General features: G+C 36.3%; 1 protein-coding gene across 1 annotated transcript in view; it reads left to right on the plus strand.

The window, feature by feature from the left end:
• Positions 1 to 24934, plus strand: part of LOC133530110 (uncharacterized) — a 63161-nt gene that overhangs the window by 23459 nt on the left and 14768 nt on the right. Inside the window, exons 8-22 of the mRNA XM_061867947.1 lie at positions 1600 to 1713; positions 2141 to 2326; positions 3180 to 3422; positions 3991 to 4245; positions 4380 to 4617; positions 4782 to 4924; positions 6828 to 10201; positions 11679 to 11903; positions 20734 to 20865; positions 21458 to 21662; positions 22746 to 22971; positions 23615 to 23712; positions 24024 to 24221; positions 24320 to 24446; positions 24730 to 24876. Of these exons, the coding sequence (XP_061723931.1) occupies positions 1600 to 1713; positions 2141 to 2326; positions 3180 to 3422; positions 3991 to 4245; positions 4380 to 4617; positions 4782 to 4924; positions 6828 to 10201; positions 11679 to 11903; positions 20734 to 20865; positions 21458 to 21662; positions 22746 to 22971; positions 23615 to 23712; positions 24024 to 24221; positions 24320 to 24446; positions 24730 to 24876 (5911 nt within the window). The remainder of the gene's footprint in view (positions 1 to 1599; positions 1714 to 2140; positions 2327 to 3179; positions 3423 to 3990; positions 4246 to 4379; positions 4618 to 4781; positions 4925 to 6827; positions 10202 to 11678; positions 11904 to 20733; positions 20866 to 21457; positions 21663 to 22745; positions 22972 to 23614; positions 23713 to 24023; positions 24222 to 24319; positions 24447 to 24729; positions 24877 to 24934) is intronic.

Here is a 24934-nt window from a genome sequence, read left to right on the forward strand (position 1 = left end):
TCATTCTTCGTCATACAGAACTAGTGAAGCTAGGGTAGTTTCCGATGTCCTAGAGAGCTAATATTTGGTATGAAGCCTAGGATTTATATACAAAGATCAGAAAAATTAAGAAAAGTGTAACTTTCACCCTTCATCCCCTAAAAACGTGTCATGCAAAATTGGCGGCCAAGACTCATAAGCTTTTACTGTAAAAAAGTTAACAGGTCTCAACAAAGATCTATATGTCTTAACTTGGAAGTCCTGTGAGTCCGTCGGACAGTCTGACACATATGGTAAGAAATTAAGTTTGCCTATATCCTTATCATAACATCCCTAGAATATGTTCAGAAACGATGAGCCAATGGCCTATAGTTAGTTAGTTAGTTTTTCAGGGCCTTTTCCGCAACTCGACAGCCAATGGCCTATATTAAGACACCTATTTCTGTGGTTGGATCGTAATGTTTAGGTATTTTATTAGGTATTCCAATTTAAAACATATCTGATAAAGAGCCAATGCAAGAAATTTTGACAAATATTTAATCTCGCAAGATACTTGATATCTAACGATATGGCAGTGGGCTCCAGACTCTAACGTGACTCTGAATTAGTATAAAACTACGGATGCGTGACATACCTATATGCATTCATTTACCGCCATTTGACGTTTAGTTTATCTTTTAATTCGATTGTAAGTATAAACTTAGTTGTTTTGTTGTTAATAAACTAACAACGTGTAAAATTAGCGATAAAGATATTTCGGAGATGCGAGATCTGCGAGAGAGCAACGATGCCCCATTGCCGGCTGTAACATGCAGTTCCTAAGCATAACGTAGAGCAGGGATCGGAAACCGGTATTTTTTGTATGGGAACGAAAACGGTATTTTTTCGTTCTTTGTTAATTACTTCATTCCTAATCGGGCAATCTAATAATACGAAGTCGTTATCTAAAAACACAACTGAGTCCTACATTTTGAGTATAAAATAAACCGAAATATATGGTTATTTCGATGTTTTTGCAAAAAACCGGTTCCGATCCCTGCCGTAGAGAGCTTATGAATATGGATGATAAAGCAATGTATGTAACTGTACATAATTATGCATTATAACACTGGTGTGATCCATTAATGAAATTCACTTCATTATGTAGCAGTCACATAAACTGAAGGGTTATACTTCCGATAAATATAAAGAATTAAGGGTTATAATCGCCCATATCTAAAAATCAGCAATTTTCGCGGTTTTTTTAGATTTTTGTCCAAAGTTTTGTTCGGTGTTCGAGGTCACAAACTGGGATTATTCATTGGGTCAGCAACATTCAGAACTATCTGATTTGACGCAAACGCTAATGTATATAGTTAGTCTTGGCCGCCAATTATACGTGAAATATTTTTGGTGGGATATTATTTTCCTTCATTGGCGATGTTTGCAGATTCTGTAAATAGGTATCCTGCACGGTAGAGGTCCTGTCTCCTGGTAACATATTTCAAACTCGCATGCTTTACGTTTATAAGCAGGTGCTGTCCCCAAAAATTCACTCATGCTTCCATGTGTGTTTTAGGGTCTGCCATCTAGTGGCTTAAATCTAAATATTAATTTTTTTTTCACAAACGTTGTGTGTAGGAGATGTGCTCGCGGGCATGCACACGGGTCCAGCTGGCCGAGAACGCCGCACGCGTCAACGCGCAACTCACGGAGCAGCAGTGCAAATGTTCTCAGCTCGACAGAAACCTAGCGGTACTGCCCGCGTAGCCAACGTGCCAATCGTTAACGCTCCGTAGCGAACGAAACGCAACTGTCACTGTCGCACTAATTTGGAAGAGTGATAAAGATAGATGACGCTATGGAGCGTTAACGATTGACGCGTTGGCTACGCGGCCTGATTTTTACTTAGCTCATTTTCTTTTACTTGCAATTTGATTAAGGTTCGATTTTACTTAGTCGATGGATCGTCATATTTTGTTGGTGGACTAATTTTTATATATATGTGTTGGATTTATTGAATATGTCTCCTATCCATCAGAAATTGTTTACATTAAAAAGTATAGCTTAAGTTCTTATCTCTGAAAAATATACAGTCGGTATTCTAAGATCAGAAAGTAACAGATTAGCACTTATTTCTTGTAACTCATATATTTGGTTTATATCAAATATTGTATGATAGTGGAAAGAGGAGCACGAGCGTAGTAAACATCGTGCGCTGGAGGACGCGGCGGAGGTGGCCAAGGTGCTCACGCACGAGGCGGAATGTGCGCAGCGCGCAGAACTCGAGGCGCTGCGCAAGCAGGTGGCGCAGGTGTCAGAGGACTTGCTGGAGGAGGACATGCGTACGGCGGTGTTGATGAAACGAGTACGTATCCCTCGTGTATAGGCCCAGTTGCTGAGCGTTCTTTGAGAAAAGGACGCTAGACTGATTGACTTTTTGAGTCACAATTTCACCATATTTCGGAAGGTAATGCATTAAGCTATTTGTTTTATTTTTAAAACGTTCATGAACATTAAATATTTAACTATTTAGCTATGGATACATTAATTTTATACATAGAAATTACTTACTTAGTACTGCTGTAAATATGATTAATGATATGATATGAGTAGGTGTTACTAATCTTCTGATAAGATTATTTGCGTCATGACAAGTAGTACAATGACAAAAAAAATTAAACAATAATGATGATAAATTATGACTCAGCCAGTTTTTTTATGTACGTTGGTAATACTATGATCTTTTTAAAGTAGCTAGCACACTTAAACTATACTATATATGTTAACGAATGGTGCCATTAATGGGAAATCTAAGAGAAAACTTGGATTATTTTTGATATTTCACCGACACCTGTACATTTTCAATCGCTTTACATGTTAAAAGTTGAATATCTTATTGGTCCTCTACGTTTTCGATGTACTTAATGATAGATACTGCAATTGGTTTCAATATTATTAACAAATTAAAACACAGTTTTTTGCTCCAATCATGGGCACTATGTCGCCATTGATGCTAAAACTAACAAAAATCAATGAATAATCAAACTTAAACTGACTAAAACCGATGATAAATATTTATTTCACAGGATTTGTCTATAACATCCTATTACTGGTGTCAGGGCCATCATAGTGAAAATAAGCAAAAATGAGTCATATCTAATATTTAAGACTCTCTCTTTTCATTAAAAAATACCTACATCCTAGCTTTTTGTTTTTAGATCGAAGAGTACATGCAAGAAAAAAATGAAATGATAGAAGACTTGGAAGCTTGTCAGACAAAGTGTGAAGGTCGTATGGGAGCATTAGTGAAAGAATTGAAGTGTAAGAGAGATAAGATTGCAGAGTTAAAAGATAAGATGATGGAATGCCGCTGCAAAGAGCCTGTAGACCAAGCGGTAGAGGTGAAGCGGACGCCGTCGCTGGCCGCGTTGTGCAAGTGCTCGCCAAGCGATACCATTCAGGTGATTATCAGTAATCGCATCTGCCTTGGCAATTGCCGGGAGTTACGAGGCGTAGACTTTATATGGGTATAAGTATAATTTATACCCGATATGCATATATCCAGCGTTTTCGCCCGCAAGGTATGAGATTTCATATCTCTCTTCGGATATGGTGGAAATATTCGCTGTCAACGGGTAAGTCCCTCGCCCGAGATAAGGAATGATTCCACTTTTCCTTCATTTCTAAGTATTGTACGTTTTCAGACCTTCCTGATTTAGTATTTCCTTACCCCTATTTAATGTTACCCCTCATGGCCCGTATTACCCCATTTGACGATGATGTATCAGACTGAGGTTTTGTGATAAAATTTAGTGAAATAGCTGTTTTATAATTATTTTTTTCTAAGATATAAATCATCGATTTGGATTTTTCAGTACGTTTATGTGGCGGTGGTGTATTGTATGTTTTATTTACTTTTAATATGGGGCAGCAGTATATTTCCATTTGTTAATAAAAAACAATAAACCCAATTTTTTTGTTATTTAATATTAACATGCATAATTAATTTAAAGAATTGTATTTTCTTAGGGATCGTGTTCGTGTACGTCAATACGAAGTCGGCTTCTATCGTCACTCTTTAAGGATTTATTTAACGGCCTAAAATCAGAAATGGAGACCATCGGCTCACAGATGCCTTGTCACCTCTTAAAGTGTCTCGAAGACAAGCATAATTGGGACCAAAATACTGATGTCAAGCAAAACATTCGTGCTTATTTTTCCCGACTTTTGCTCGTTGAACTTGACATCGCTATTGCAACAGTCATTGAAAAGTGCCACGCACAGGTAAAGTTATTCAGCACTCATAAATAATTTAGTTCGTTAATACTTATCGTATTTTTTTTACCAACTCTGGTGTCGTAGCGTAGTTCCTTAAATCTTATTGTAAATCCTAACATGATGATATTGCCTTACCACAGTGGGTGGGTGAATGTTGCGTTGATATGAAAAAGCCGCAAGTATCACGAGACTCTGGGCACAGCTTACGGTGGCAAGAGCATGAGCTCGAGATGAAGACGCAGAAACTAGCTAATCAGATAGCTGAAAAGATGTTTCGAGAGAGAGCGAAAGAGTTGGCCAAGCTAGCCCAACAAGAACTAAAAGATGCTCGTCCTCCATGCGAATGTGATCTCGACAACACATCACAGTATTCATCAGGTTAATGCTCCATTTTTTTAAGTCTTAATATTAGTTAATCTTAAATTCTATGCATATTTCCTCGTTCGGTATTGTTTTGGTATATAAATGTTGAGTGTAATGTTGGGACCATACTAAGCTAAGAAATCTGACTAATAGTATCCTGTATTATTTTTGGTCCATAGCCCTATACCGTTGCCTGGCTCAACCTCATCCAAATTGTCATATGAACAAGATGAAGAACGGCACGGTGATTGTTGCTTCTAGCCAAGTTCAGCGTAAAAATAATCCTATGCCTCAAATTACGCAAATTAGGTCTTCGAAAAAAGTAAGTGATATGATGATTATTTATAAATTATACATATATGTAGGTATGTGAGGCACTACACATTTATAAAGATTTTATCATCACACCTGCTCGGAAACGCTCTCTGCTTGTTTTGTAAATAAACAGCGAGTAAAGTGCTATGCAGTTTCCTACAATGGGTGTAGGTCAATTTTCTTGCGAATTACATGTACACAAGTAGTACAAGTAAAGTAAGGACGCTTATCACGAAGAATTTCGTACATTGACCTGCCTCTTCCTATCTCTATCGCACGCGCATAATTATATTGTCCCACCGATGATACCGGCGATCTATGGCGCTGTGCGAGCGAGGCGTTCATATTATATTGCTATCCCACCCATGATGCTGGCGGTCTATGGCGCTGTGCAAGCGGGGCATTCATATTATATTGCTGTCCCTCCGATGATGCCGGCGGCGGTCTATGGCGCTGTGCGAGCGGAGCATTCATATTATATTGCTGTCCCACCGATGACGCCGGCGGTCTATGGCGTTGTGCGAGCGGAGCATTCATATTATATTGCTGTCCCACCGATGACGCCGGCGGTCTATGGCGCTGTGCGAGCGGAGCATTCATATTATATTGCTGTCCCACCGATGACGCCGGCGGTCTATGGCGCTGTGCGAGCGGAGCATTCATATTATATTGCTGTCCCACCGATGACGCCGGCGATCTATGGCGCCGTGCGAGCGGAGCATTCATATTATATTGCTGTCCCACCGATGACGCCGGCGGTCTATGGCGTTGTGCGAGCGGAGCATTTATATTATATTGCTGTCCCACCGATGACGCCGGCGGTCTATGGCGCTGTGCGAGCGGAGCATTCATATTATATTGCTGTCCCACCGATGACGCCGGCGGTCTATGGCGCTGTGCGAGCGGAGCATTCATATTATATTGCTGTCCCACCGATGACGCCGGCGATCTATGGCGCCGTGCGAGCGGAGCATTCATATTATATTGCTGTCCCACCGATGACGCCGGCGGTCTATGGCGCTGTGCGAGCGGAGCATTCATATTATATTGCTGTCCTACCGATGACGCCGGCGGTCTATGGCGCTGTGCGAGCGGAGCATTCATATTATATTGCTGTCCCACCGATGACGCCGGCGGTCTATGGCGCTGTGCGAGCGGAGCATTCATATTATATTGCTGTCCCACCGATGACGCTGGCGGTCTATGGCGCTGTGCGAGCGGGGCATTCATATTATTATCTGCGCTCAATAGAGATAGGAAATGGCGGGTCAATGTACAAAATTTTTCATGCTTTGTCCTTACTTTAGTCGTTACAACCATTTTCGGGGTTCAAATGACGTTCAAAACAACTCTTTCTCTGTCTTTTTCTTGTGATCTATTGTAGAGAGTTGATGATCCTTTACGATGGTTGTAACGAATTTCTACAGCGTGGTCATTATTATGTTCTTCGGCTAAGCAGTCACTAGCATTGTTTTCGGTAAATGGTCTAGCAAAAACGAAAAACTATATAGGTAATTAGGCGCTTACTTTCCTTTAAATAATATTTTCTGTAAACCAAATTAATACCGTGAAACTAATGCACGATACTACCTTTGGATATGTTAGGTATATTTCATCATCTGACAGTTCAGAAAACAGGGTTTTGACAAAAACAGGACCAATTAGGGACTTTATAACAGACATATAAAAAACAGTCGAATTGATAACCTCCTCCTTTTTAAAGTCGGTTAAAAAGGGTGGGGGATGCTAATATGCGTAAAGCAAACCTATAGGTATCATACGACATTAGTAATAAAATGGTATTAATAAGTTTATTTTCCACATATATTGACGCATAACTTGACCGAATCATGTCTGTAAGTACACGCAATTTGTTAATTATTTGACTCCTTCCATAGTGTTTTTTTCAGAACGCTAATGGAGCTGTAATGACGCTGCCAAAATACTTGTATCCAACAGACAAAATAGGAAGAAAATACGTTAATAATCGAGGGCCCGAGTCGATATTAACAAATAAAGGCAATGCTGGTAAACCTGCAAGAAAACTTAAATCATGTACGAACAAAGCTAATCCACATAAAGTGTGCGCAAACAGGCCCAACAAATTGTTTAGAGAGCCCCAACAATTTGCAGTAAACATGTGCTTGTGCGACAGTAAAAAAGAATCTACTTCTAATAAACCTCATAAGAACTTTAATATGAAATCGGAATTGCCTCACAGTCATAAAAGTGTTTCAAATTTAAGACAGCAGAAACCCATATTAGATATTAAGGAGAATACTTTTCAGGAGAGGGAAAAGACTAGTTTCTCTTTATGTACGGAAAAATGCGCTTGCTTACACAAAACACCATCAAATACGTCTATCGATAGACTTGTAAATGTTTTAACAAAATGGAAAGACAATTTAGTTGAATCACAAGATTGTAATCTTCAAGACATTATTAATACAGATTCTTTGTTTAAAATTACTCATTCAAGTATTGTAAATATTTTACAAGAAATACATAGCAAAACAGATCAAACTGAATGTAAAAACAGTAAAAACAATTTTGGAAAATGTGTTAAAAAACAACAACACGACAAGAATGTTAAATCACTAAAAGAGAGTAATAAAACTCTCAGTAAAGAAGACGAGTGCCCTAAAGCCATTGTATCCAGCCAGCAAAAGCAGTCGAAATTATTAATTGCTATAAATTTAAATGATCGTTTAGACCATTGTGACGATAATGAAAAAACTATTAAATCAAACACTAATTGTCCAGTACCCATCATGTCTTCTGTTAAATCTATACCTGTTAAAGCAGATATACAAAAAAAATCGATTGAAACCTTGGATATTTACGATAGAACCGATACGTCAATTAGCAAGTTACCTGTAATGAATATTGTGGAATGTTCTGCAGTACGGTGTCAAGACGGTGAAAAATGTATTCAATGTTTGGGAGCTACACTTGCAAATGCAATCCGCAAACGTTCGTTGATTAAAAACGATAATCATATTTTGGATGTTGAACCAACAAACAGTAAAAATTTAAGTACATTAAATAATCAAAATGCCACTAAAGAGATTGGCGATGTTGCAAAGTTTCCTCCCGGCAATACAAACACTCGCTGCCAAAATTTCATTCAGTTTTTAGGCGTTGCACTTGACAATGAAAAAGTAAATATGTTAATGAAACGGGATGCAAAAAAACCTAGAAACAAAAAATATAAAAGACATCATCGAGGCAATTTATTTGAGGATAAACGAGGAAACAGTCATGATAAATCTGACGGTAAGTTAGTCGAGTTAGGTACTAATAGAGATATACGTAAAACAAAATATGCAATTAATCGAATTAAAGCACTGAATGTGTTACATGTTCACAATGAATGTGTCTATCCGCGGCCCAAAGTTGAAAATTTGAATGAAGATAAGTCTGTAGAATTTCAAAATAATAGTAATAACGTCTTAGATCCTGATGAACCTTGCGTTTGTTGTCCGATAACCAAGGCAGACGATTCAAATGATTTGGAAGTAAATGCTTTTCAATTGTTGGAGGAACATTTAAAAAGTAAATTAGATGAATTTAGGCGTTCAGCCTGTATATCCTCTTGCATATCAAACGTGGATGAAAAAAATCTTTTGGGTGATACTATACTCAAGGTAAAAAAACTTATTCTGGAGAGTGCGAATAAAGTTACCTGTAAATGTGGAAGAAATAACCAATTCAGCGGTGGGAGCTGGAACAGAGCATATAGTTTATTGCATGAATATTTGAAGACTAAAATAGAACATGTTAAATGTATTTGTAGTTCAGTTGAATATAGCCGAGATGAAAATTTGGTGACGAGTGTTTTGAGTCAAATAAGTTGCTTGATTGAAAATGATTTACAACGACTTAAAAATGTATGCAAATGCAATAATACGACATTAGACTCCATTAGTAAACGGAAATCGCATAATACGCATGAACCTCAATGTAGTATTAGTGATTTAAAGAATCACAATAATATGATAATACCGAACGCTATTGAAAAAAAAAACCCGCCAATGACTCAAGTAGTTGAATCCAAGTTTGTTAGTTACACTAACGGTGTTTCGCTGCCGCATAATAAATCAGCACAAGTATTGATTCATCATTCAGTTGAAACCAAGTCATGCGATGCTTTAAAACTATATAGTAAGTACTCTGAAGTACAAACATTAGACATAATGAAAACTAAGCTTGTTATAGATAATTACATTAACTATGAAAGTGATGATGTTAAACCTAGTGTCAACCAACAAGATAACGATGATTTCACCAAGAAAGCTAAGAATAAGTCATATTTTCATCCTGATATGCAAAGCAATGGGCTTACTAAAAACAGTTCACCTTGTAAAAAAAGAGACATCACAGTATTGCCTATAGTAATGCCATCAGGTAACAAGATTAATGAAACAGATTCCAAGAAAAATATAAACTTAATCGACGACCAATTGCTGGATGAAAAAAATCTGATCCACGTGGTAAACGAGGACGACAAAATTGACGAACCATTTTTGGCAAATATTGGTTGTACAATAAATTGTTGCTGCGATCGTGATTTAGGTTGTGTCTGCACAAAGTCAACAGTTCCATCAAACACGGAGTGGTTAAGAACAAATGATATATTTAAAACATTCACACAAAAACAAAGTGTAGTCGAAAATGTTTCTTACATACTAAAGAGCATACCGAAAAATGTGAATTTCGTAGAAGATCCTACAGAGGATATTCACGTAACAGGCAAAATCCCAATGAATAATCTAAATCGAAGCGAATCAAATGTCGAGAGTAATATTTATTTCGGTCGATATAAACAAAAAGTACACGTAGTTAACGATTGTTACAAAGCAGAATTGGTGCATGAAAGCAAAACAAAATTATGCGAATCTGGGGTAAACGCCAGCGAAGAAGATCATATTTACTTAAAACAATCGAATCCAAGGTTAGATATAATTCATGATACTGCTAACACTTTAACAGATGACTGCTCGCCTAAATATAATTCGATGTCTCGTAAATCAAAACACCATGGCATCCTGAAACGAAATACACATGAGTTATTCAAACATGCTCCAATGTCTTTTAGCAATAGTGATACGGCACTGGTAGCTGATCATGCATCGCAAAGATCAGAGTCCTTGTTGACAGACTGTGATTGCGCAATGGTTCCTATATGTCACGTCAAAATGCTTGTGGAAAATATTGGAAATAAGCTGGTTAAAGCTGAGTGTACATGTGATTCGTTAAAATCAGTTTGTCCAATACATTCTTGAAACTTGTTAAACAAAAATGTTGTATATTTGGTAACCAGTAAAATTATAATATACAAACCGCCTGATTATTTAGACATGAAACTTCAGTTTAACCAAAGAGTTATTAATAGTAGCTGACAACATGCCTCAACTTTGAGCACGGTAAATAAAAATGACATTCAAGGGCCATTATGAACTCGCGATCTCGATTTTTCATAGAATTTACAACTGTTCTACAATCTATAACTCTTTGCTTTAACCCAGAGGCAGTTTCACTATAAATAGTGTATGGGTTTGGTGCAATGTTTAAATTAGCAAGCACTTTGCCCGTCCAAATCTATTAAATTTTAGTGTCTTTATCTAAGCGTTAACCCATTTGATTAACTGGGCATTAATTGGGCGGCAAATGAAACGGGGCAAAAAGTACGTAATGTGAATAAGTTGAGAGAACTTTTGTGTCTAATTTAGTTGGTTTTGTTGTTCTTCAAGGATCTTACATTAAATGTAGATCTTACTTCTGGTATACAATGTCTTTTAAATAGAATCAATCACCCTGAAACGCATAAGGCTCATTAGTTCAGAAATTAAGCGTGCATTCTTAGAGCGTGTGTTTGTTTCGTGGTTGAGGCATTAGAACGCTTTTACGGTAATCGTGCGCCTTAAAGCACGTCACCAGTAAGTAGAGCACCACTTCGTCTCAAGTAGCTCTGTATTCATTGTTGGAAACTCCATACTGTGACGCACTCATATCGGCATCAGCGCCTAGACGGACCACGCTAAGGATTCATGCCACGTCAACTATGGAGGAACAACTATAGGGATATGTATGCATTATTACTACCAAAGACAATTGAAATAGAGGGGTATTGTCAAAGAAAACTTTGTAGCCACGTAAATTTACTGCCATCTTTCGACACATGATTAAAACTTTTAGAACGTCATTTGACTTTGATCCTTATTCTTTCACTGATATGTGTTAAATTTGTTAAATATCAAAAAGTGCGCGTCGCATCGGAGTTCGCGCTACCGTCAACTAGGCGTAAGCACGTAACGGATGCGACTTAACGTGAGCGTCAGGATGGCGTATGGACCTCAGCGAATTCCAACGAAAGATTTATAAATATATTGTAAGTACCTTCTGTGCGAGCTTTTAGGTATTTGACAACTTATAATGAAGGTGTACAAATGAGTTTATACCTTATTATCTCTCATTCCGAGGTGCTTTTTTCAGATTAAAGTAAGTAACTGAATTAAACATATTTTTATGGCAAAGAGGTTGGATGTCAGGATGTCTGAGTTTGCCAGCGGGCGTGGAAGTAGTACTATCCTACGACCGATAACCATAGCGTCACGGCGATAAGTTATCTAATTAATAAACGATATATGGTTCATATCGTTTAATAGATTAATAGACTCGAATCAGCTTTTTAATTGGCATGTCTTGTTTAAAACAAATAATACTTATAAAATAAAAGTAACAAAAATATAGTGTTCAAGTGAAATTAAATATTTATGTACCTGTATAAATATGGACAACTTGGGGAAAGTCCATAAAGATGAAGCAGAAAAGAAAAGAAGTGATCCTAACATATTCTCTCGTTTTTTTATATGCTGGGTTTGTCCAGTACTTGTGAAAGGAAATAGAAGGGATGTCGAAGAAGAAGATCTTATTATACCTGGAAAACAATATGATTCAATTCGACAGGGCCAATTATTGGAAAGGTAAATGAGTTCTTTTGCGAATTGTATATTTTATGTCACACCTAACCGTAGCCGTAACTATAGGGACATCACATAATTTATTGCTAGACATAGAAATCATTTATATTGTTGTAAGTTTAAGCAAGCTTGCGTTTTTAGTTCTGCTGTATTTATTTTCTTTATTTTACCGCTCTATGTTGTTAAAGGTACATTGAAAATTAATAAAATACAAACCGTATTAGTCAAGATGACATCGTTAATCGATAAACTTCAATCGAAGAGTAACAATGTATTGGGATGACAGATGTGAACGAAAAGTTACGTGATCATTTCCATACATAACTATACGTTTCAACTGACGTTTTTTACTTATACACAATTGTCACATGGCCATCCCCCGTTAGAGTGTGTTCGGAAAGAGAAGAGCCGTGGAATGTATGGGGCCCAATACATTCCACGACTCTTCTCTTTCTGAACAGACTCTACATTGCTCGGCGAATCTTGTCTTACCCCTTTGCGCAGCATCAAAGACCAGTTTCTGTTGAAAGAACAGAGCCACAGTAAGGTTGTCATTGTCGCGTATAAGTACAGTCAGCATCAAAAGTAGCGAATCAAACAACGCTTTAAAAGTATCTACCATTCCGGAACAGCTTAACAAACAGTGATGGTTCTATATGTAGAACAACTAAGACTGTAAAATATATACTTTTGAACGTGAATTTTAGAGATTCATCAATATTTGGAAAAGTTATCCGGAATATCAGATACTTTTGGCGCGTCGTTTCACCCGCTACTATTGATGCTGACTGTACAAACCTTTACTAAAGCCCTTCTCTCGTTTTGCCACTCATTTTGGAAAAATCGCATAACCATAATAAATTATATAAATATTTAATACTAGTTGTACAGTCACCACCAGTTACATCGGAGCGGCCAAGTTGCTCAAAAATATCTGAACAAGCACTCTAACGCCTTGACTATATCTGATGGTGACTGTAGCTGATAAGTGATAACTTACTCTACAGCATGAAAATTATAATTCGTTCTCCTTATCACCTCTTGATTGAATTTGTCAACTGTAAATCGTAATTTTCGTTTAAATGTTTTAGATTTTACTCGTGGAAATATTTGTACAAATCACACGAAACTCTTTTCGCTTGCCTATGCAGTGGCCGTCCTCTACCAAGTTCAGGAAATTGTGCTATATTAAATTAGCACAGCTGTGGTGCGACTCCTTAGCTTATATTGTCTATGGAAGTGTATTGTTGGGACTTATTGTTTTCAAATTATGCTCAACTGGTGATAAAATACTCGTAGTGTCCAATTGTAGAGATTTTATGGAGAATATACTTTTCCTAGAAATTTTTATTTTAGCTTTCACAGTTTACAGGAAAATTTATAAAAACCAAAAAATGGGGATATAAAAGTGGGGGGGGGGGGAGGATAACTTAACGGCGCGTTTCTACTTCTATTTATTTTTATAAACCTAAAAGCAGTTTTCGTGCTTTCTATCGGATGTGACCATAGTTGAGACTAAGGAGCCACACTACTGAATTTAAATTCGATGTTTTTACATTTCCTTCTGTGATAAACTGTGTTGTATGGTCAACGCAAAAAATACGATGACAATTACTCGAAATTGACAACTAGGTATTTATATCCTATCATGACAATAGAATCATAAGCGGACAGGAATAATCAAACTTGAAAGATAATATGATAATATGATTATATGAAAAATAATAATGAGTATGCATACCATACGTTTTTATACTAATTTCAAAAATACACCATGCCCATGAGCATTGCGACAGATTTTAACAGTAGGTATAGGGAGCGTGCATGAACTGTAGGAGGCAGCACAGGCGCCGTCATATTTTAGGCGCGAGGCGTAAATGTGATGTTTACTGTTCCGATGTAGCCCACAAGATGGCAGAACCTACTATGCACAAGAAAACACGTGACGTGTGAATGTACATGTTTATTGTTCCGATTCAGGCCACAAGATGGCAGATCCTCCAACGCGCACGGTCCCTATATTCCTGATCATATGTAAATAATAAAATGTCCTATAAACTTTTTTGGAATTTACCTAATTTCAGAGTTAAAGCAACTTACACAAAAAATAAATACATATTTTTATTGTTACTTAATATAAAACGCCTTTTTCATGGCGATGTTGCTACCAAAGAGTAAAGTAATGGTTGCTACTATGGGACCTAGTTCAAAAATCCTTCTCGATAGATGTCAAAAAGTGATAATTACACTTTGAAAATAGTTTATTTTTTTCTGGATGACTTGGGTTTAGATGTAAAGCTTTGATTGCAAATAATAGGAAAGATTCTAAATTACAATTATAGTACACAATTGTATTTTTTTCGTAAGGTTTTACGTTTTTATAGGAATTTCCGCAACTTAGTAAAAACAGCCGATTTTCATGATATATTTTTTTTATTTCCAATATCATTTAAGTAAAGGTTACAATTAATATTGAAACAATATCAAGTAATGCAGAATAATTATATAAAAAGATACAATATTATTGATCTAAAGTTATAGTTTTCCCTTAATTTACATTTTCTTATGTACTGCTATTATATTGCACACAACTGTACAAATACATACAAAAAATCGGAAAAAAAATCAACAAAAAGGTTTTTTTTGTGAAACTGACGTAAACTCAAAACATTTTTTCCTTCATTTGGCCTCAGAAAGGCGTGGTTAAAATCTCTCGGGTTTCTCGTGTGCACATTGTAGATTGCTATTCGAAAACTTCACTCACATATGCAATAGGGGTTTTTTACCTTTATCTGTTATTTTACTTTCAATGTTTTTTTTAGTTTCTCAACTACACCAGACAATGATATGCAAAGCATGAAAAAGTACCTATTAGCGAAACATTGGTATGCTCAAAAAAATGAGGAGCCGCTTTAAGATTTATTTATAAAATAATAAGATGCCAATGCTATTAGTATAGTGATATGCTAATAGTGAATGCTATTGGTGTAGTGTAGTATAGTGATTTTAGTTTCTTTTTATAAACTGAAACTCCGAAATCTGCCATATGTCTCTGTTTTTTGCGATTTTGAGTTAGCACGTGTTGGTTAAGACTCAAGTCCCTTGAGTCCTCTTCTTTAAGACTCGACTCAGTTTTTCAGTCTCTAGTAATTAAGTCGAAACTGGAGTCCTTATCGAGACCTAAGTCTTTTGTACAGACTTGAGCCCTTTAAAGAGAACTCTCAAATGGTGTACAAAAGTTTTCTGAAAAGCATTGTTACCACATTAAATTCATGGGTTATACACAAATAATAATAAAAAATACAATTTCCCTTTGTGTTTACTCGTAGATAAAACCTATAAAATTTTTGACATTCTTTATTTGAAGACTTTTTTATCTAATTTTTATTGAGGCTTTGGACACTCTAGGTGAACATGTCAGCCTCATTGGTGCTTTCATACTTCCCTACGCAAGGGAGAGATCAATAAAGTGGTATACACTGATTGCTATGTGTGATAAAGGCACTGCCAACCCACTTAAGTCCTTGTCACACGTAAAAAAAATCCAATTAATGCTTCTACTCGGATTTTATAAGACTCGGAAGTTTTTTAAGCGCAGAGTCGCGTAATAACGACTGGAGTTCTTCAAATTTAGACTTAAAAGCTCGAGTCTCCAACTCTAATATAAATCAATTGTTTCCGAAAATAACAATTTGAATAAGTAATTATTTTTTTTTTTTCATTCATGGTAAAAAAAATATTTTGATTATTTTTCTGTTAAAACTTGAAACTTATACTCCAGATAGGGTAAGACAAGGAAAACATGGTTATATATTGTACAATTTTAATTAAATGACTAACTATTTATAAGTAACATTTCTCAGTTATACGACTTATACGCTTCAAAGTCCCCTGCAACGTCTGTCTGAATGTTTGTATGTTCCCGAAATACTCAAAAACTACTAAACGGATTTTCATGCGATTTTTACTTGTCTATAGAGTGATTCTTGAGGGAGGTTTAGGTGTATAAAATGTTAAGGTTTTATGTAACCTGTGCAATGCCGGGGTGGCTCGCTCGTGGGGTTCCGTAGTTGCTCGTCTGTCATATTAGGCAGACTAAATTCTGTTCAAAAGACTTTCGTTGCGATTATTTCCAAAATTATTTACTTGAAGTTAATTGATACAGTTGATTTTCGAGACCAGCTTTATTTTACAAGCTTTTATTTAACTTGCAATGTAACTATGTATGTTTGTAAGGGTCAAAACTTGCTAGATAAATTTGACCCACTTCCCGGTTTTCGATGAAGCTGAAAATTTGCATAGATATGTAAGTGGGGTGACAATGCAATATTATGGTATCATCGAGCTGATCTGATGATGGAGATAGGAGGTAGCCATAGGAACTCTGTGATAAAACAACGCAAACTAACTGTAATTTGGGTTTTTAGAATTGTCTCTCTTTTTGCCAAAAATCTATTTGTAATACTTACCTATCCAACTACCTCTTACACCGTGACTTGTGATGACATGTGGTAGGATGAAAAAAATACCCGCTTAGCGTAGTATACGAGAAGGTAAGTACTCGATTTTTTTTAGGTTGCTTCTACTGTCTTCATGATTGATAATTATGCAGCTATGCGAAATTTCAGCTTTATAGTACTAATGGTCATGGTCACCAAGTTTAGCGGATGGAAAGACGGATGAACAGACAGACTTACATGGTGAAATAATCACGGTTCCTAGTTGACAAAGGAACAACACAAAACAAAGCGCAGTCTTTAATTTTCCACTGGTTAGTCTACTCGTTAGTCTACTAAACTGAAAACGGTGAAAAATAGAGATATTACTCCTAAAATTACGTGTGATAGTGATCATTAGATTCGTAATGATGTTTAGAAAAATGAATTTGACGCATTAATTAGCACAGAAAATATTTTAAAAGTTATTAACAAAAAGAAGGTGGAGGGGGAAGTATATATTTCTTATTTCCCCAATATGTTAAGAAGTTTTAATATTTAAGAAATCAAAAATAGAAACGTCGATATTTGCAGTACTGTATCTCCACTATTTGTACTTTTTATTCGACGCTGAAAATATGTAGCTATCCACGCGTGATTTTGGGTATAGGCACGCGGCTTCAAAAGCAAGAACGTCACATTGAATATTTTTTTTAAAGGTATTAATTGTCCATTGATGTACGTAATAGGGGTAGAGGAGGTACCAGGCGCTCGATCGCGAGCCACAAAATATAGGTTCCAGGACCTATATTGAATTAGTCGTACGGGTGACGCTGAAGTGTCAACATTGTCATCAAATTCGATAAAATATTGCCAAAGAATGCCGTATTGCGCCTTTTTCCAGTGCTTCGAGCTATTGAAGCACAAAAACAAAGCTCACGGTATCACTTTTCATTCGTAAGTACTGTTATAACATTTGAAATCATAATTTTTTCTAAATAAAATCAAAAATTTCCTTGTTATTGAGTGAGCGCGACAGCTAAATAATGCATTACCCATGTGAGTAACACGTTTATCCGAGTGTCAAGTAGGCATGTCCGCTTCATGCATTATAGAGTCAGCAATTTTTTTATAAATAATGCAACTTTTTAAATCATGTGCTCCTATTCCTTGAAACTATAGAATGTAGCCGGTTTTTATTTTAATATACGAATAACCGGTTGTTAACCAAAAATCCAGTTTTTCTGATAGTGTTGTTAAAACAATATCTTGCATTAACTTGAAATCCAAATATCGGGAATAGTCCATCAAAAATTACTAAATAGTACTTGTACAACAATAGAAAAACTATGGACAACATTTTTAACGAGAGCTCGGATTTACAATTTTAATATGCGAGTTATAGTGTAGTTTTAAGATGTATTTATGTATGTTGAAAACTGTGTAAAAAATATTTACAACAGATATTAGATCAATCAAATTTAACCTTTTATCATAAACAAAAGAAATAAATAATAATCATCTCTATTTGTCAAGTAAAATGTATGATGACTGGTCTGGCCTAGTGGGCAGTGACCCTGCCTATAAAGCCGATGGTCCCGTCCCGGGTTCAAAGTTCTAATGATGGAATCCATGAAGAATTGAGGGAACACTTAAAATCTTATAGGTACACATATAGTGAGTTTTGTAGTTTTTGTCTACAAATTAAGCATTTTCATCCAAAAACTGGCAATTAGTGTAGTGGAACTGCTGATGATAAACAGAACGAAACTCCCTAACTACGTATTAACCGTTTGACTATTTGTTTTAATTTGTCCTCTTTGTAGAGCAACTAAGGTGATGAAAATGAAAACGATGAAAATCAGAACGAATACTTTAAATTGAACATTCTAATGTAAGGGCACGCTGCCGTCTCAAATCGAGAAAAGTGGGACATTGCTAATTTCGCCTTCGATAGGGAATGATTTAAAAAAATATAACTTTTTGCAATTTTTAAACTAAACATCAGTATTATCGTTAAAAAAATGAAAACTATAATGTTTAGAGAAAAACTTTCACTTATTTCTATTTTAAAACGAGCTGCAGCAGTGGACATGCCTAGCGATTGAATTCTGAAAATTAAAAATGAAGCTCGGTTTCGTTTTTGATACAATTTTTTTTTTCTCCATACATTATAATTTTCCTTTTTATACCGCCCTCTCCGCATAATTTTTTTAATTGTATAGATAAACTATCGGTTTTACATATAAAATACATGCGGTTTTACATATTTTATTTAATGTGTTAGCCAAAAAAAATTGTTTTCCATAAAATAAATAAAGTGCCTATTTATTTAAATTTCGTTTATATTTTATAAATATTTGTTTCCTGACGCTACCTAATAAAGACCGACTTTGAAGGCGCTTATTCCCATGACTTACAACTTGCCAACAATATAAGTGAATCCGTATACGTATCGTAACTATGAATAAACAAGGTTCACACTTTTATATTGGTTCTGATGAATCGTGCGCTCGGTGAACGATTGGAATATATAAATACCAGGAGTAACTACGAATTACCAGTGATTACATTATCTCTTGTCAAGCGTACCTGTCTTTTCCGAAAAACCATCTGAAGTGAAACCTCGAGATCCCTATCAACTGAGATCATATCGTTATACTGGTTTTATCGTTATACACGTTAGTTGAACATAGTGAATAGTCGACCAGGGTTTCAGAAGTAAAAAACGAGGGTCAATTTCATGCTTTAAAAATATGATAGTCAATAATTTGATATTAATCTCAGTGTAACTCGCTCGCTCAGATATTTGCTTGTGGTGAGAGACGGTCTAAGATTAGGTAATATCAAATCATTGATATTTTTTAAAAATCGAAATGACTTAATATCACTTTAAGACGACAATGTAAGAAGTATGTACGTCTCGCCTACACATTTGTATAATGTTATTAGTTTTTCTCTGTTGCACCTCGAGGAATACGCAAAATATAGGGGTCTCTCTTGCGCAGCACTGTTAACTATATTTGGTTATCCCTGTTGCTCGTTGTGCACATGTACATTATAATGGTGTGTAGTATTTGCAAATGAATGGGTGCTGGACCAGATTTTAGTTTTGTCAACTATTAACGTCACATATCTACCCCTTTTACTTACATCAATGTAATTGTCTAAGTAAAAATTTGAATAAATTATGGCGGATTAAGAACACTTTAGAGAATTTATTACCGTTACAAAATACTTAAGATTATTTTTCAGTAAGGTAGGAAATTGTTTATTAAGAAAATTTTCTCGAACTTCCTTCTTCATTGTAGCCCATGTAGACTTTTGTGAAACAGCAACAATATGTCAATGTAAAGTTTTCTTGACGATTGTCGCAATGGTCAAGTTGGTGAAATAGGGGCCAGATCATCCCTTGCTCTCCGCCTGGGCCTGCCAGGTCCTCGCCCATCTTGTGGCACCCACACCGTGGCTATTTTGACCCCCCTTTGTGGGTGCATGCGGCAGACGTGGCCAGTCCAATCCCATTTCAGCTTGGCGGTCTTAGCTCCAACATCAGTAATGCGCAATTTTGAGCGCAGCGTAGAATCGCGGACTCTATTAATGCGTTTAACTTCTCGCATGCTGCGCTCCATAGCTCTTTGGCAAACCTTCAATTTGGTCTTTTATGTCTCGGTGTGTGACCTCGTTTAAGCACCATAGTTCAGGACAGGCAAAATGCACAAGTCGACGAGTTTCTGCTTTTAGGTTAAATACTGCCTTTCAGTAGCTCCTTCATAGACCAATAGCTTCTCCATGCGTTTTTGATCCATCTTTTAACTTCTTTATCCTGTCTATGGCTGAAGGAAGCGAATCCACCTAGATATAGGTACTCATCGACATAATGTATTGTCTCCCCGTCTACCTCTACCCCACGTTTTGTGCTGTTGGTCAGTCATCCTTTGCGTCTTGCTCCTGTTCATTGTAAGACCAACTTGAAGGGTTGCTGAGCTTAGATCTTGGAGGATTACTAGGAGTTCACGGGCTGATAGGGAAAACAGGACAATGTCATCGGGGCGAAACGAAAACTTATTTATCTTCGGTCGTCCATGACAATGCCTTTGTTTTCCCGCGCCAAGCTTCTAAATATTTGTTCAAGGGTGCTTGTGAAAAGTTTGAAAGATAACGAGCCTCCCTGTTTTATTACTCTCTCGATTTTGAACGGCTGGCTGGAGGATTGGAGTTTTATGGATAATACTATCGAAAGCCTTAGTATAATCTGCAAAGTATTCGTGTCACTTTTCTAAAATATGATTTAGCGTATGGAGGTGATCGGTTGTAGAGAAACCGGTGTACAGTACAATCCGGGCTGCTCAGGGGGTTAGTGTTTGTATAAATCTATGGATAATGTTATTTTTTAGTTATTGGATGCAGGAGACCGAAAAAGCTAATAGAGAAAACCGGAAACCATCGTTATGGAGTGCATTACGGCGTGCGTACTGGCTCCAATACATGCCAGGAGCTCTATACCTCTCCATGAACGCTTCAGCCAGGTAATATCATCGCTAATCCTTGGTTAATAAGATAATAAGCCAGTGGCCATATATTTCGTATTTGTTAGTAACTGGCTTTTTATTAGTTTTTATGCTTATTATAAAACACAATTTCATTTTTGACTGAGTAAGTTGGCTGTTTATTAATCTATATGCATCTAAAGTATTTGTTTGCAATAACAACACTTCAAACTATCTTAACGATTGCAAATCATGCGTGTATTTCGATTATTACTTAGTAATTTTCGTTTTCAAATCGACTACGGATTCTTGCTGTTCTAAAAACACAATTATAATACTTACATTAAATTTTCATTATCATTTATCAATCTCTCCAGCGATAAGAGTGGAATACGGCTATTTATCAATCACCTTACAAATTATAGATATTCCTACTAATGTTGAGCCATGCCATTTAATATTGATAATCTAATTTATCAAATCAATTAAGGTCAGTCCAGGGCTAGTTACGTAGTTTCGCCAAGAAACTAAGAAAGCAAACTGGAGATACCGAGACACTGTAGAACTAGAACCAAGTGGTTCTAGAAGAAGGGTTAAAGAGGTTCTTGACATTTACCTAAATCATTTTCAGGATGATCCAACCGATAATTTTTACTGAGCTACTGTCATACTGGTCTGCGGAGTCCACGATCACGCGATTGGAGGCCGGGTACTACGCCTTGGGCATGTTGGGGCTCAATTTCATCGCCATGATGTGCCATCATCACAACACTCTATTTGTTAATAGATTCAGTTTAAGAGTCAAAGTGGCAGCTACATCTCTCCTGTACAGAAAGGTCTTAAGATTTTGATGTAATGTTATGGCATACGAGTAATTACTTGTAATGATTCGTTAATGCAGTTCTAAGAATGAATTAGATGATAGAATAAGCTAACATTGCCTTTATGCTATAAGCTATAACTTTTATACCTATTATGAATGTTTGTTGCTTTTATTTACATGATTCAAGTATGTACTACCACCTACTAGAATGCTTGAATCACAACTTAATATTTAAATTGCTTCGGTTTATACAATTCAGAATCTTTTGAATTGAGAGATGACTGATTATTTTGACTGCATGAAATACATTATGCATAAATAATAAAAACATGAAAGAAGTCATGTCAACAGGCTTATTTCACTCAGGACCACTTCGTCCACAATCCTATTTCGTCACCTTCTTAACTTTCATGACCACTGTTCTGATTTAACATTCCTATATAGTCACTCTCCTATCTTATCCACATTCCTACATGGCTACAGTACTAACTCGTCCACATTCCTATATGGTCCACAGTTTTGATATTGGCGAAGGTAAAAATGACAGGCCAACAAAACTTTTCAGTGGAAAAAAGCAATGCAAAAGTAAATGCCTTATTCGTCTTATTTAAAGAAGGCAATCGGGATAATGGATGGTACAATAATGTTGACGAGCTGGCACTGTGGTCAAAATAGGAATGTAGACGATATGGGTCTTAAGTCATAACACATAGTAATGTGGACGACTTAGGAAGGTGACGATTTAGGGATTGTATGCGGACGACATGGCATTGTGGACGATAAAAGGTGACGAAATAAAATTGTAGACGAAACAGTCCCGAGCCGTTTATTCTATCGGCTTGAAGATAAATATTTCGCACTAAAATGATTACTTTAATGCAAACTGTAGTATAAAGTCGGACCAAGCTTTCTCTGTCTGGCATTTGCAATGACTAAGTGTGGCAATGTATAATCAATCTTAAATTTTCAGTATCAAATCAAATCAAAAGTTTCTAATGACACTTCACTTTCTTCTATTCAAGCCGGTGCAAAGTTAGCATAGACGGATTCTACCTACATGCAAGTCATGAAAGTGATTCCCGTATAAATATTTCAGCTGCTGCGCTTGAGCCAGGTGTCGCTGGGCGAGGTGGCGGCGGGCAAGCTGGTGAACCTGATGTCCAATGACGTGGCGCGCTTCGACTACGCGCTCATGTTCCTGCACCAACTGTGGGTGATTCCGGTTCAAGCGGCTGTGGTCCTGTACCTGCTCTACATTTCCGCCGGGTGGGCGCCATTCGTGGGCCTGTTTGGCGTAGTGCTTATTATCATACCCTTGCAAGGTAGACATTTTTAGATTTATACATAGCTTAATTTAGATGATGAACATATTACATCTCGTTTTTTTTGTTATTATTGCTACGCACTTGTCTCTATCTCGGCATCTTTTCGAGCGATGGCGCCATACCTTTGGCGTATGCTCTAGTAGATGGCGCCACTTTTTGATATTTAACAAATTTAATACTTATCAGTGAAAAAAATAAGGATCAAAGTCAAATGGCGTTATACAAGTTTTAATCATGTGTCAAAAGATGGCAATAAATTTACTGTGACAATCCATCTCTATTTCAAATTCTCTTTGATTGGAGGTCATTTGTACTAGTATTAGGATTGTGGGACGCTAGATGTTAAGTTATTTTTAATGGGAAATAAAATCGAAGCCGTGGTTCCATATTTATTATCACTATAGTTTCGAACTTCCTATAACTGACACTGTTATGTACGAGTACTGGAGGCTAGCCAAGATAACAATCGTATATCGATAAACACCAACCAGATGCTACGTATAGTCACATGACTATTCCCATACATTATTTAAGTTTCGATTGGCGTTTGGATTGACACCTTGGGTAGGCCTGCTGATCATATTTTTATTAATATTTTAGAACCTGTTAAAAATGTTTTTATCGATCATTAAATTTTCAGCCGCTCTTACAAAATTAACTGCTGTTGTAAGACGTAAAACTGCTGCCAGAACCGACAGAAGAATAAAACTAATGAGTGAAATAATAAACGGGATTCAGGTTTGCTGTATTTTATTATGTAGTTTGCGATACATTAATTAATTGCACTAGCGGGAGAAAAATGAAAGTTGAATATTGGTAGTTTATTGTAAATTTCGTGATGTACAATGGTAGTATGTGGTTTTTATAAAACTCAATGATCTGATGATAGTTTTAGAAGTTTGCTAAATGGAATTCCAAGGGGGAAATGCACCATATTGAGTTTAGATGAGAATAACTGTTGTCAGAAACGTATTTAATGTATCTTCTCTAATGCCCTTTTGACTTTTTACTTCAACAGCGATTCTATAGTTTCGAACTGTAATTTGCAGGTTATAAAGATGTATGCTTGGGAAATTCCATTCCAAGCAGTAGTGAAAATGGCGCGATCGCATGAAATAGCTGCAGTTAAGAACTCCATGATTATTCGTAGCATGTTCCTTGGATTCACGCTATTCACTGAAAGGACAATTTTGCTCTTGACAATTTTGACCCTCATTTTAACTGGGTCAATGATCACTGCGACCACGGTATGTATTTTTAACGTCAGGACTAACACACTTTATACATATAAAAACGTACCTACCAGTGAGACAAAGATTCATCTAATCCAATATTTTTGTTGCAGATTTATCCTATTCAACAATATTTCGCGATTATCCAGATAAATTTGACACTTATTCTTCCGTTTGCTATTGCCAACCTCTCGGAGCTATTTGTTTCCTTAGACCGTATTCAAGAAATTTTGGTAATGGGTCAGTATTTTATTTATTACATTTATATATCTACGTGTACATCATTATTAAAATAAATACATAGGTATATTAGTCAATCTAGATAACTAGAGTTCTTTTAATTTTTGGAGATATATTTTATTTTATACAAGATACGGAACTTCGGAAAAAACGTTAAATGGGACCTACAAATTTTCATTGCAATAAGCTTAACGTTAAAATGAACTATACCTACTGTAGTGCCGGCGTATTATTGCTGTTATTCTTTTACCTTTCTATATATTCTTCTTTTATTATGTTTCAGATGAAAGAGAGGATATTAAGAACATACCAGGAGGAAATAATACTATAAGACCAGTCTCATTTGACTCTAATCCTATTAAACAAGAGCCAAATTCTATTGTACCCAAGAAATACACACATAACGATGAATTTGCTGGACAAGAACCGGGTATATTTTTTTCTAATTTATGTCTTCACCTATCGAATAAGACTTGGGTACCTAAACT

Source organism: Cydia pomonella, chromosome 1 (genome assembly GCF_033807575.1).
Source record: "Cydia pomonella isolate Wapato2018A chromosome 1, ilCydPomo1, whole genome shotgun sequence".
NCBI lineage: Eukaryota > Metazoa > Arthropoda > Insecta > Lepidoptera > Tortricidae > Cydia > Cydia pomonella.